This window comes from Mycetomoellerius zeteki, unplaced genomic scaffold, assembly GCF_001594055.1.
Source record: "Mycetomoellerius zeteki isolate Tzet28-1 unplaced genomic scaffold, Tzet1.0 scaffold151, whole genome shotgun sequence".
In the NCBI taxonomy this organism is placed as follows: domain Eukaryota; kingdom Metazoa; phylum Arthropoda; class Insecta; order Hymenoptera; family Formicidae; genus Mycetomoellerius; species Mycetomoellerius zeteki.
Genome location: NW_017256458.1, coordinates 1780532 through 1792601, shown reverse-complemented (window position 1 = coordinate 1792601; position 12070 = coordinate 1780532). Strand labels below are relative to the sequence as shown.

General features: G+C 32.9%; 2 protein-coding genes across 2 annotated transcripts in view; both read left to right on the top strand.

Moving 5' to 3' along the window:
• Window positions 1-157: 157 nt before the first annotated feature.
• Window positions 158-7326, top strand: LOC108720509 (odorant receptor 13a). The gene is given in 10 exon segments (XM_073512019.1): window positions 158-576; window positions 1505-1813; window positions 2940-3223; window positions 4056-4155; window positions 4218-4326; window positions 4744-4958; window positions 5770-5822; window positions 6996-7185; window positions 7188-7243; window positions 7245-7326. Coding segments are annotated over 10 exon segments (1554 nt in total). The 5' UTR covers window positions 158-420.
• Window positions 7327-7391: 65 nt separating this feature from the next.
• LOC108720557 (centromere-associated protein E) overlaps window positions 7392-12070 on the top strand; it is a 39020-nt gene continuing 34341 nt past the window's right edge. Inside the window, exon 1 of the mRNA XM_018444637.1 lies at window positions 7392-7691. Coding sequence (XP_018300139.1) covers window positions 7645-7691 — 47 coding nt within the window. The 5' untranslated portion in view covers window positions 7392-7644. The remainder of the gene's footprint in view (window positions 7692-12070) is intronic.

Genomic DNA, 12070 nt, shown 5'->3' with positions numbered 1-12070 from the left:
ATATATAAAAATGATGGAGAAATAGAACATTCGATTTTTTATAATAAATAAAAAATTCTCGCACAAAGATTCGCATAATTTTAAGTTAAGAGATGACAAGGCATTTTTCTTTTCCCATCGAAAGGGAAAAGGTCGACATCTATGCACGCAAGAAGTTTGCCCCGCCCGTTAGTGGAGAGTTTCGAACTTCGGGCATTATGCCACCTACGAGAACGACATCCGGTCGTTATCTCGTCATTCGTGCGATCGAATCACGAGAATAGAGGGGAAGAAAAGATTGGCACTTTCGAGATTGGCACATAGACCTCTCCGCCGGTGAGCGAACGGTGACGGACTTCCGGCTTTTCCGCAGTCGCAAAAAGTCACGAGTCGCGATCGCATCGTCGAGTCGCATTGATAACGGGCTGAAGAGAAGAAGACATGGAACGCCAAATGTACGCTAATAAAGAATACGACGAGTTAATCAAGCCCGTCATGATAGCTGCCAAATTCGTCTCCTTTTGGCCTTTGGAGAGGGACCATTCAACTAGTGCGGAGGTGTTCAAGACTTGTCACGTGCTCTGGTTCTTTTTCGTAGTATGCAAAATTAATATCTTGCTTAACCCTTCACTGTCAATATGAACTTCGCTCTTCCATCAGCAATAGGGGTCTCCGAGAAACAGAATAAACTTTTTATTGCTCCGAATTATATAAAAATCTAAAAAAATTATATATACTTGTCAAAGTTTTAACAGTGAATTTTTACCATTCTAAAAGTTGTATTTTACTTATTTTTTACAGATCATTTAAACTTATCTACCAAAATTCACAATGACCCCAGTTGCCGGTGGAGGTTTAATTAGACGCAACAAAATTTTAAGATAAGGAAAAGAGATTTCCCATACAGCATAAGATTTGCAGCAATATCGCTGCAAAATCTCTGCAATATTGCTGCAACATGCAATGTTGCTGCAATTTTTTGTGCAACTTTGTGCTGTAGGGGTTACTTCTGTTAATTAGTATTAAATATTTTAATCTTTACAACTAAAGGACTCTGCATTAATTATATACTGAAAAAAATGATGTTATACAATGACGTCAAAACAGCATTATTTTAATAAAAAATAATTTTGTTAATTTATAATAACGCTATAACGAACAAATGCTCTTGTTTTAAAAATTTTATTTCATTAATACTGTTATTGAATCAACAAGATTATTTTCAATTACAATAATGCTGTTTCGATATCATTTTTTGTGTTTTAATATTATTTTTTTCCAATATATGAAAAATTCAGTGAAATGAATTAGTTTTCATATAATATAATTTATAATATGATGAACAAAAAGGACTTCAATGAATCATTTTTTCAAGCTATCTATGGTGTATTAAAAGTTTTATGAGCATAAATGTTATACTTTTTGATATACCTTTGGTTCTTTCTTTCGTAAACTTTTCTCAATAAATAAACTATCACTGATAGATCTATTTTTTCAATAATTCAACGTCATTTGCAACATATAGCTCATCTCAATGTGTATCAGTGTGACGGCCGATATAGTTTACAATTTTAACAATTTGGACGAACTGACAGCATGTGCTTTAATGGGCTCCGCATTTTATCTTGCCACGTTACGTCTCATTATCTATACGTCCTCCCAAAAAGATATGCTATATGTGATCGAGATTATGAGAAAGGATTGGATTTGTTCATCTTATGAAGATAGAGACGTTTTGAAGGAGAAGTGCCTTTCTGCATTTCGACTTGCAAAATGCTTTATAATTATGGTAACTGTAACCGTAGCTACCTTCTCATGCATACCAATTTTAGAGGTACGTACAAGACATATTTAATATTTCTATTTGTGACATACACAGATTCTCTCAAGACACAAAGATTATAAGAAAATAAAAAGTTTACTTTTGAATTTAAAAGTAATTTTTCGTAAGACAATTTTCGCAATTGAAAAAAATTTCTGTTCATACATCTTTTATTTCCAATGCTGAAAATTTAATATAATTTTCAAGGTTCTTACATCGTTCGTAGAGTTGCAAATTTTCAATTTTATGATAATAAAAGATCTATTTTGAATTAAATATGAAGTGGCATTAGAATATCTTTTGATATAAAACTTAAGATCTTCCCGAGAACTTCAGCTTATTGCTTCAAAACTTCGTACTTCTCTCTCTATAACTTTTTAATTGACTCCGTTATTAAATTGTACCTGTAGACCAATTAACTGCGGAAGTTTCTTTAAATCTAACTGTCTATTTTCTTAATAAAACGATGTTTAACGATAAATTTTAATTGCAAGACATTTATAAAACAAACGTTCTCAAACGAGAAAAACTACTTTTGCAGATGTCCATTTCATGTTTCGTGAAACGACGGTGATAGATTGACATATGCAACACGTGCGACAGGGCAACGCAAATTGCACGATGATTAACGCTGACATTTGTAGCTTTTCGAAATTCCATTTTTTTTCTCTTTTTGTAAGGTACCGTTCTCCCGAAATTGTTTATTATCGCTTCGCAAATGCGTCGGTAGTGCCTTTACACGGGAAATTGTTTTCCGATGGTCGTTTCGCTTTACGAGCCTTTCGAAAACACCTGCACACGCACGCGTACGTTACATAGATGTTAATCCCTTCGCCGTATTTATTTCCCCGATACACACATAATTAAATTGTTAATAAATTATTAACAATTGTGGAAAATTAATTTGAGCTGAGGAGAGGAAAATACGAGACAACACAATAATAATCAATACTGAATAATATAATCTAAAAAGCAAGGTCATTACAAACTTCGTAATCAACTATAATTGTTATCAATTATCTTGTTTTTTGTTCTCGGTTGAAATATAATCCTTACACAAACAATAAGAAGATAATTAATTAACTATAAAGAGCGATTAACTGTCCTAACTCTCAGAAATATTTATTTGCTTGATTAGGCATATGTTCTTGGAAGAGAGAAGATATTTCCCTTCCGTGGGTATTTCTTCATCAATCAATCGGTCACACCCGTCTACGAATGTATCTATGTTTTCAATGTAATGGGTGGCTTTTTTGCGGGTGGCACGATAGTCGGCGCGACCAGTTTCAATTTTATCGCGATAACACATGGATCAGCGAAATTCGCGGTGCTGCGAAAGAGGCTGGAAGCAATGAATAGCAATGATCCCGATGCTGACAGAGCAATGGCAAACTGCATTAAAGATCATCAAAATGCTATTACGTGAGTATTTATATTACCTATATTAAGTATAAAAGATCGATATGATATTAAAATGTAGGAAAAAACAATTTTTAAAATAATTCTTTAATAAAATGTAAAAAATATTTGAACACTAACAATTGACCACTAAAGCTACACTATAATAAAAAATACCTTCGCATAAATATATTAGTGTGAAATTTGTCTGTAATACACGGAAACAACGATTTTGATAAAATATCTAAAAATTTAGGTAGATATAGATCGGAAAACAATTACGTATAAAGAATCTCAAGCATTAAGCAATTAATGCAGCAAAAAGTTTTGACATTTTTATATAATTATTTCGATGGTCCAACAAAATTATTTTCAGATTTGTATTGAGCTAAATTTGTGAATATTTCAGAAAATCATCTTTTCCGTATATTTTAAGTTGTCACAAATTCTTCATCTTAAAATTCCACTTTTCTCTGATTTCCAGATAAAATTTTATGATTTTCCCTTAATGTTTTCAATAATATTTTGAAATTTTTTGTATTTTCGTCTTTTTTTGGACGTCAAATATTTTGTTGAGAGAGTAATTTAATATAGCAATGCAAATTACCATTAATGTTGCCGACACTACTTGATATTCTAAAATTGCGTAGATGTGATGTACGTATATTAAACTTCTTTAAAGTCAAGAATTTAAATTTTTCAGAAAATTTTGCCTTACTTTTTCCTGACATTTAAAATTTTCTTGACATTTTTTTGATTTCCAATTCTATGGCAACCCTGTAAATTTACTCTATTTATATACGTAAATACAGTAATACAGTTCTTGTCATCGTTCTTCGCTTTCTTTCTGCTTTAGTTTCGCGGATGCGCTCGAAAGAATCATAAACATCTTGGCGTTAGGACAGTTCGTTATCAGCACCGGTTTGGTTTGCTTCGCGGGATTTCAAATTACTTCGGTACGTTCGTTTGCTAAAAACGCGTTAAACTAAAAATATCATATTGCAAAATGTTATTCTAGATGATGAAAAACAAGGTACGCTTGATGAAATACTCGATGTTTTTGAACTCCGCCATCCTGGAACTTTTCATGTTTAGTTTCAGCGGACACGCGTTAATAGACGAGGCGAGTATTCTATATCTAATTACACGTTATTTGATCAAACCAAAACTGCGAAGCTTGATAAGCAAATAAATATTTAAATTAATTTTCTATTTATAATTAATCGGTTTATTTAGTTATTTGGATTGTAAATTGGTTATTACAATGTCTGCTATTTTTTGCCGAGTAAAACGTCAGCATAAAATTTAGATTAAATTAGCATCGTGGCGCAAAATTGTAATCCTTTTCCGCGAAATTTATGCATCTTATTATCAGTTCACATTATAATTATGTCATTATATACGTAAATTTTTGTGCAATGTAGATTATTAGATAACGTATCAGATTGCATGCGTATTGCAATTGCACGAATTTTAACGAGCGATGGAAGACTGAATGCACGATAATCGTATCGACTGATTACCAACGCATGTATCTTCATTAGTACATAGTTCGTTGAGCTCACAATCGCCTGTAATTAATTTACGGCCAACGCTTGTAACGAACCAGAGCGATGCCGTGAGCAAGTCGGCTTACTGTAGCTACTGGATCGGCGGCACTTTCGGTCGCAGTCTGCAGATCGTGATGATGCGGTCGAAAGTTCCTTCCAGGATCACTGCTGCAAAGTTCTACAGCATGTCTCTCGAAAGTTTCTCTCAAGTGAGTAGATTATTGTGTCAAACAATAACTAAATTTAATTTTAGGCAATATACTCCAAGACTTAATTACATTATAATTATCTTGTGTATGCTAACATATTTGTTGATGTTGACAAATGATCTTCTTTTCACCAAAATTTTACAAAAAACAATATTAAATGTATATATGTAAATATATTTTAGGTTTTATAAAAAGATTTTATTTAAAAATTTATTTAATATTTTTTCTAATAAATAAATTAATAATTTCAATTCTTAACTCGTCGGTAATATGAGATTTTGAAGGCACAATCAATTCTTTTATTATGAATTCTGGTGAATTATGGTAGATCAATTTAAATCTATAAAAGAATAAATAAAATAAAATTTAATTTGATAGTAAAAATTTAGCTACATACATATCTGAAAATAATTTTGTTGAACCATCAAAATATATTATATAAAATACTCAAACTGATTGCTAGAATATTAAAACTTTTTATAGCATTACTCATTATGCTTCAGATTCCTACGTAATTATTTTAATGGTCCAATCAATCTATTTTCAGATCTGTGTTTATGTTGAATTTTTAGGTACTTTAGCAAAATCATTTTTTCCGCGCAGTATGCAAAAATTTTTTCAGAATTCTATATTGTCTGGAACAATATAAAAATTTGCAAGTTCAAAAATCCAGGTTGCTAATGAAAGGTGCAAAATTACATATTATAGAAGATTAATTTAAAGTAATATTTAAGCTATGTTTAGAGTTAATTTATAGTAATATTTAAGTTACATTACGATATACAATATAATAAACGATTATATATTACAGGTACTCAGTACGTCTTTCTCCTATATAATGGTTTTGGTGACCACGAGCGAGGAGTAAGGATCAGCAGCACTAGCAATCGTAGCGCTAGCTCTAGCTCACAGAGAATATGCTAGTCGATCTGCTAGCCCAAAAATATCATGCGCGGATCAAAGAGGGACCTCGTCTGAAAGTCAACGCACTCTTAAGATATCATAAAAGACAGATGAAGTGCTTCAAAGAAATCGAGATGAAGACCATACATGATGAAATGGAATACACATACAAAGGAAACGAGCCGCGATGATCCGAGAGAGCTTTCTTAATGACTGTAACGTGCTCTCTGTTAAATATTGAGAGACGTTCCCTCTCTCATGGGCGAACACAGGCACAGTAAATTACCCTCTGACCCTCTGATTAATTCCCCACCGATAGAACCGCGTTAAGTCGCGGTCGTCACCATCGTGCAACACAGTAACCCAGTAACTCCGTTAAACACCGAGACATGCCGGTGACTGTGCCCTCGTTGTATAGAGAGAGAAGGGGGTAACATAATCAACAATACCGCAACAGCAGCAATTTGTCCTTGCTCGTTCCGCCGAGTTCTGTTTGCTAAATTACAGGGTGATCCGTAAGTCGCGGCTTGTTCCACAATAGGAGATTTAAATAAAATTAAACGCGCGCATTATTTGTGTCAAGATAGCAATGAGTATTATACGCAAAATTCCTTTTGTAATTAGAATCAAACTTCAATAATATCTACTATTATTATTAATTAGACTTCAATAAAAGATCTATTAGATACATCCTCTCTTAGAGAGTCTTGCAATATTATATTTTTTAAGGATCTTGATCTTTTAGTTCTTGAATTTATAAATCAACAAATGCATAAATTTTCAAAATTCTTAGATATTAAGATTCCAGATTATTTTAGATATTTTAATTTTTTTAATTCGTTAGGTTTTCTTATGGCGTTTTCGACCGTAGCAGGTTTGAACCAAGTTGGGTTGAATTAATGATATTGCTCTACTATTGGTTGACATTACATGCTCTAGCAATAATTATGAGCATGCAACATGTTATTAATTCAATTCAGATTGGTTCAAACCCGGTACGGTGAATAAAAACGCTACTAAATTTTTATATTTTTAGATCTTTGTATGCTTGTGCTTTTGGAGTGCTTTGAACTCTTAGTTTCGAAGTTTCTAAAGCTCTTATATTTTTAGATTCTTAAGCTCTTAAGTACATAGATCTCCAATCCTGACATCCTTGAGCACTCAGCTCCAGCAAGCACTTAAATCTCTCAATTTTCACATTTACAAATTCTTTGTACTCTACAAGCTCGATGTGGCAAGCTGTCCGAAATCGTTTCTTCCAAATCCTGATCATATTTACCATCTGGCGTTTTATGGAACGCCTTGTACACATAATTCACCAGCGATTCGTGGTGCTCTCTTTTCCGTACTGATGTCGTCGGGGGCAAGAAATCGGATAACATCTAGGCAAAATGGCACAGTGAGTTCGGCCGAGACGCTCACTAAACTCGCTCGCTCGTTCACTCGCTCACTCCTGGTGGGGTAAATCACGAAGCGGGATGGTCTTGGGAGCGACTCGAGGGTATTTTCATCGCGACAGTGCAACACGTGCACCCAATACTACTGGTGCACGCATTCGTCTCGATCATTCTCTGCCAGCTCGCGCTACCAAATTTGTGGAGGTCAGCGGGTGCATTCGATCTCCAAAAGATGTGATGAGTCGCGTTAGTAATCGTTTCTGTGCATTCTGTCGTTAACTTTTCATATCCGTGACGACCTGGACTTCTGTGCCTCGTTATTGGAAAACATCAGCGAAATGTAAATAACCGGATGACGCCAACATTATTATCCGCGAGATGGTAATATGGCGAACATCAAAGTGGCCGTGCGCGTGAGACCGGTATCTGCTAGGTGAGTACATCTCTTTTGTTTTGATACTTAATCTTTTCATAAATATATAAATCGCCCGCTAAATAATAACTCAAGAGACACACCAAGTCCACAGAAAGTCAAAATGACTTTATGTTGACGTCAAAAATGAAAGTCAAAATGATGATTTTTTTATTACAAAATTTGACTGTTTATTGGTGTTAAGAATCAAAATAAGATTATTTTGATTTTTTTTTTACTTTTGTGTTTCTTGGGAAGTGCAAGCAATGAAACTATTTGTAGAGTAATTATAATATATCTAATAAACGTTACCTTTATATGTCTGCTATTTCAATTATATTTTCATATAAAATGTTCTATATTTGTATTGTATAATAGACTATATCTGAATAATAAGATTAAAACGCGAGATGAGATCGTGTGTCACTCTTTAGAATAGTCATTTTTAATTAAAAAAATGAGTGTAATGCGATTTTCTGAGGATATTTTAAAGAAAGTCTAGTTGAATGAAAGAATAACATAATAATCACAGATATATAATATCGATAACATAAATATCGATATGGTTTCTAGAAGAGATATATCTTGAGCTGTGCGTGTTGTCAGTGGAACTGAAAATACTTCGATTTGTTTTACATTGAAGTTATATATTGAGCTTCTTCGATTAATCGATTAAAAAAATAATAAAAGATATAATAACTTCCTATTTCATAAATAAATTAATTTCAATATAATGGTTTAACATGTTGATAATATCGGATAATTGCAGGATTATTTCTTTGCAAACGCATTTAATAACAGAAAAACCCAAACACATGTTTGTAAAAAACTGTTAAAAATTATTAGATATAGCAGAAAGAATCGCCTATTCTCTTCTTTTATGCTTTACGAAGTTCGAAATATACCAATGTGGGTCAAGGCTTACTGCTTTTTTCATTACTCTTTTCTTGCATTTCTTGCATTTGCACGTAACGTTGGTTGCACGTAACATAATGTTTTAAGAAGATGATGATTAACAGCTATCTTCAAGTATCATCATTGGCACAAATTATTATAACAATAATGCATAGTAAACTGTAACGAAAAAAGTAAGTTGTTCGAATAATAATAGAAATACCAAAATAATGCTAAGACTTTTTCCCAGCAGGTATCTAATATCTAGTGAAGATCAAGATTTATAACCGCACTTTGAAAACTACCATCTCAATTTGTTTTACATTTCAGACTTCAGAAGATTGTAAATTAAGATAGAAATTGAGACGTAAGGATTGAAACATTTAAATGTTTTTGTGCTAGATTTTCCCATTTCATAATCTCAAACTTTTTATTATTCTCTAATAAATCTCTAATAAAAAAATATATGATAGGTTCTTTGAACAATTTAGATATCATGCCTTTGAGACTAAACTAAATTCGATCTCTGTATCAAGAAATTTTTCTTAATACATTCTTGATTCATCTTCGAATTCTCAATTTACGTACTGGTGCACGGCCTCAGTCGGTGCAAACACTTATGAACTCGTTTCTATACTTAGCCTACTAGGGTCGCTGCAAAAAGACGAACGCGTGCGCTCGTCCGCGAGCGGTAAAGGCGACCGAAGCGGAGTCACCGGAAGCGCAGACAAAAGTAATTGAGCGTCGAGAACTTGAGGACCTTCTGCGAAGGTTTCTGTCGCAAGTTATTGCGCATTTATTCGCACTACAAATCGTAATTAAAGCGTGATTCATTGCGTTGGGGTACCCTGTCGCGCTGCATTAAATGAATAATTTAGGAGTGTTAATTGTAAATACTTTCTTTGTATCTCGAGACAATTGAGAGTTTAGTTGATTCTTAAATATTTTCGTGATGTTTTTTATTTACACGCAAATCTCAAATTATCTCTTACGAAAGAACGCCAAGTATGCGCGAATGATGTAAATAATAATTTTAATAAAGTTTAATTTCTCGAAAAGTTGTTTTGAAATTTTCTAAATCCATCCTTCTCCATATAAGTGCATGAATCGAGTGCAATCGGAATTTATACTTCAACCGCGGGTATTTAAAGGTGTAGAATGGAGTTTCTCTCACGAAATTCGTTTGTAGCAGGAAATGAATGATTTTGCACGCCGAAGCCTATTACACGTGGTCATGCAAGGAGTGTTTAAGTTTGGTTGAATTTTATTTATCTAGATATATATACATACATAACGTATATATATACATATACACTGAAAAAAATTTTGTTCATTTTTGGTTCAATGAATGATCGTTAATCAATGTCCGACTTAATGTAGTTAATTCATTGATACAATAACTGGATTCGTTTATACAACTATATATTCATTCTTGCAATGAATTCTAGGAATATAGTTTTATAATCTAAATCATTATGAGAATTCATTGGACCAATTTTTATTATTTTTTCATAATTCAATGAATATATTTTATTGTATTTACGTACAGTTTTGGTTCAGTGTGTGTGTATATATATATATATATATATAGTTTATTTTTACACGATATGTTGCTCGAGTTAATATTATGGACAAAATCTTCCTTGTGTGTCCGATCTTGAAAGAAGACGGAAAGATTCTTTAAAATTAACAGATATTTGAAGACTTAAATCTTTAATTCTCTAAATTCTCAGATCATCAAATTTTTATATTCTTGGATCTTTTAGATTTATATTATACACAATCTCTATATATTTTTAAAGAGAGATCCCCCTTTAATTAAAATCACATGTTTCAATGTAAAAGAGAATAAGGAGTCAATTCATAATTAATAATAAGATCCACTTTGAATATGAGACCGAGTTTAATTTTGAGACCAAATCCCGCAAATTATATGCTTCCTTCAGTTACCTCACTCTTGAACCGAACTCAATTTTCTTCGTGGATAAAGAGACGTATCCGATATTTCTCTCGATATTTCTATCTCTACTGCGCGTCGAGGTCGCTTAATGATTCCGAGAGTGCGTTTCACGCCGAAAATACTTCCATTGACTTAGCGTGGGGTGCGACCGTATGGAAGATTGAGAGAGGGACTACGACTTTGTGACGGGGCGCAGAGCGACCTTAGCTTGACAGCTGGCGCATCCGTTTCGTTTATAGTTGCCTCTGTTTGACAGGTATGCGAGAATCGTCTTAACGCGTTAGCATTGTTATTTTCGGCCTACAGCGCCATGAAATGCGAGAATCGAGGGAGATACGCATGTCTTTTTTTACATTATGTGCGTCGGCCAATGCAAGCGCAGTAAAGATAGCAAGTCTCAAAAGTGTCTCGCAATTTATATAAATCCGTCGAATGTATATATAACAATGATTTATGTACTTTCTAAAAGAGCGGAACCTTTATTGATACTAATGTAGAAATTTTTTCTCTTTCTTATCTTTAATGAGGAAAGCAAATGTATTTTTACTTTTTTCGAAAATCTAAGAATTTCAGAAAATCTAGATTTGAAAAGCTTGACTCCACGACTCCAAAAGTATAAAACAGAAAACTCTAAATGCAAAAGTTTAAGAAAATAAAGATATAAAAGTTTAAGGATTTAAAAATCTAAAAATAAATTTATGAATTCAAATTGTCTATTTCTATTTACAAATTTATGTAAATCAATTATGAATTAAAAAAGAAGAGTCTGCACTTTAGAGTCGCGAGAGAAGATCATAATTGAGGCTTAGTAAAAATAATGCCTTTTACGTTCATTTAGTCTGCCAACGACCTCGTTGGAAGCAATCTGTTTCTAGCAAGCTGCTCTCAAGTGATTGAAGTGCGAAGACAAATAAACAGAGCTAAGATGATTCAACAATCGTTGCATCATAGTATCATAAAAATCTGTTGTGCATATTTTCAAGTCTTCTGAATTGAACCTACAGCCTTATATTGTCATTAATTTTATGAATGTTTTTTTTACATTTCGTTTTTATATTATTTAATATAAAAACTCCTGATATTTTCGCCAAACATTTAATTATAAATGTCCGTTTTATTTCAATTTTTAACGTCATATTAAATGCATTAATATCACTGTTATTTTTAATATCAACAAAAAAATGACAGAATGTGTGACAAAAAATAAATGTAAAAAAAAAACAGATAATCACAATCAACAATATTATAAATGCTCAGTATCATTCGTATGTTACATACATTTCTTTTAATTTCAAAATATGTCTTTTTAGCATTTGGTTTCCTTTAAAAATGCACAGATGAATTGTCTCTTGATCTATGTAACATATTAGCAAGAATTTTGTCACTATACAATGAGACGCAGCTTGAAATCGTATCGGAGCATCCACTATATTAGGACGAGAACGTGTCTAACAGGATCACGCGATGTATTGCAGGGTTAAAGCACTGCAATGCTCTCCTCCGCGTATATGTTATATGCACCGAAGATATCGCATACATAACACGG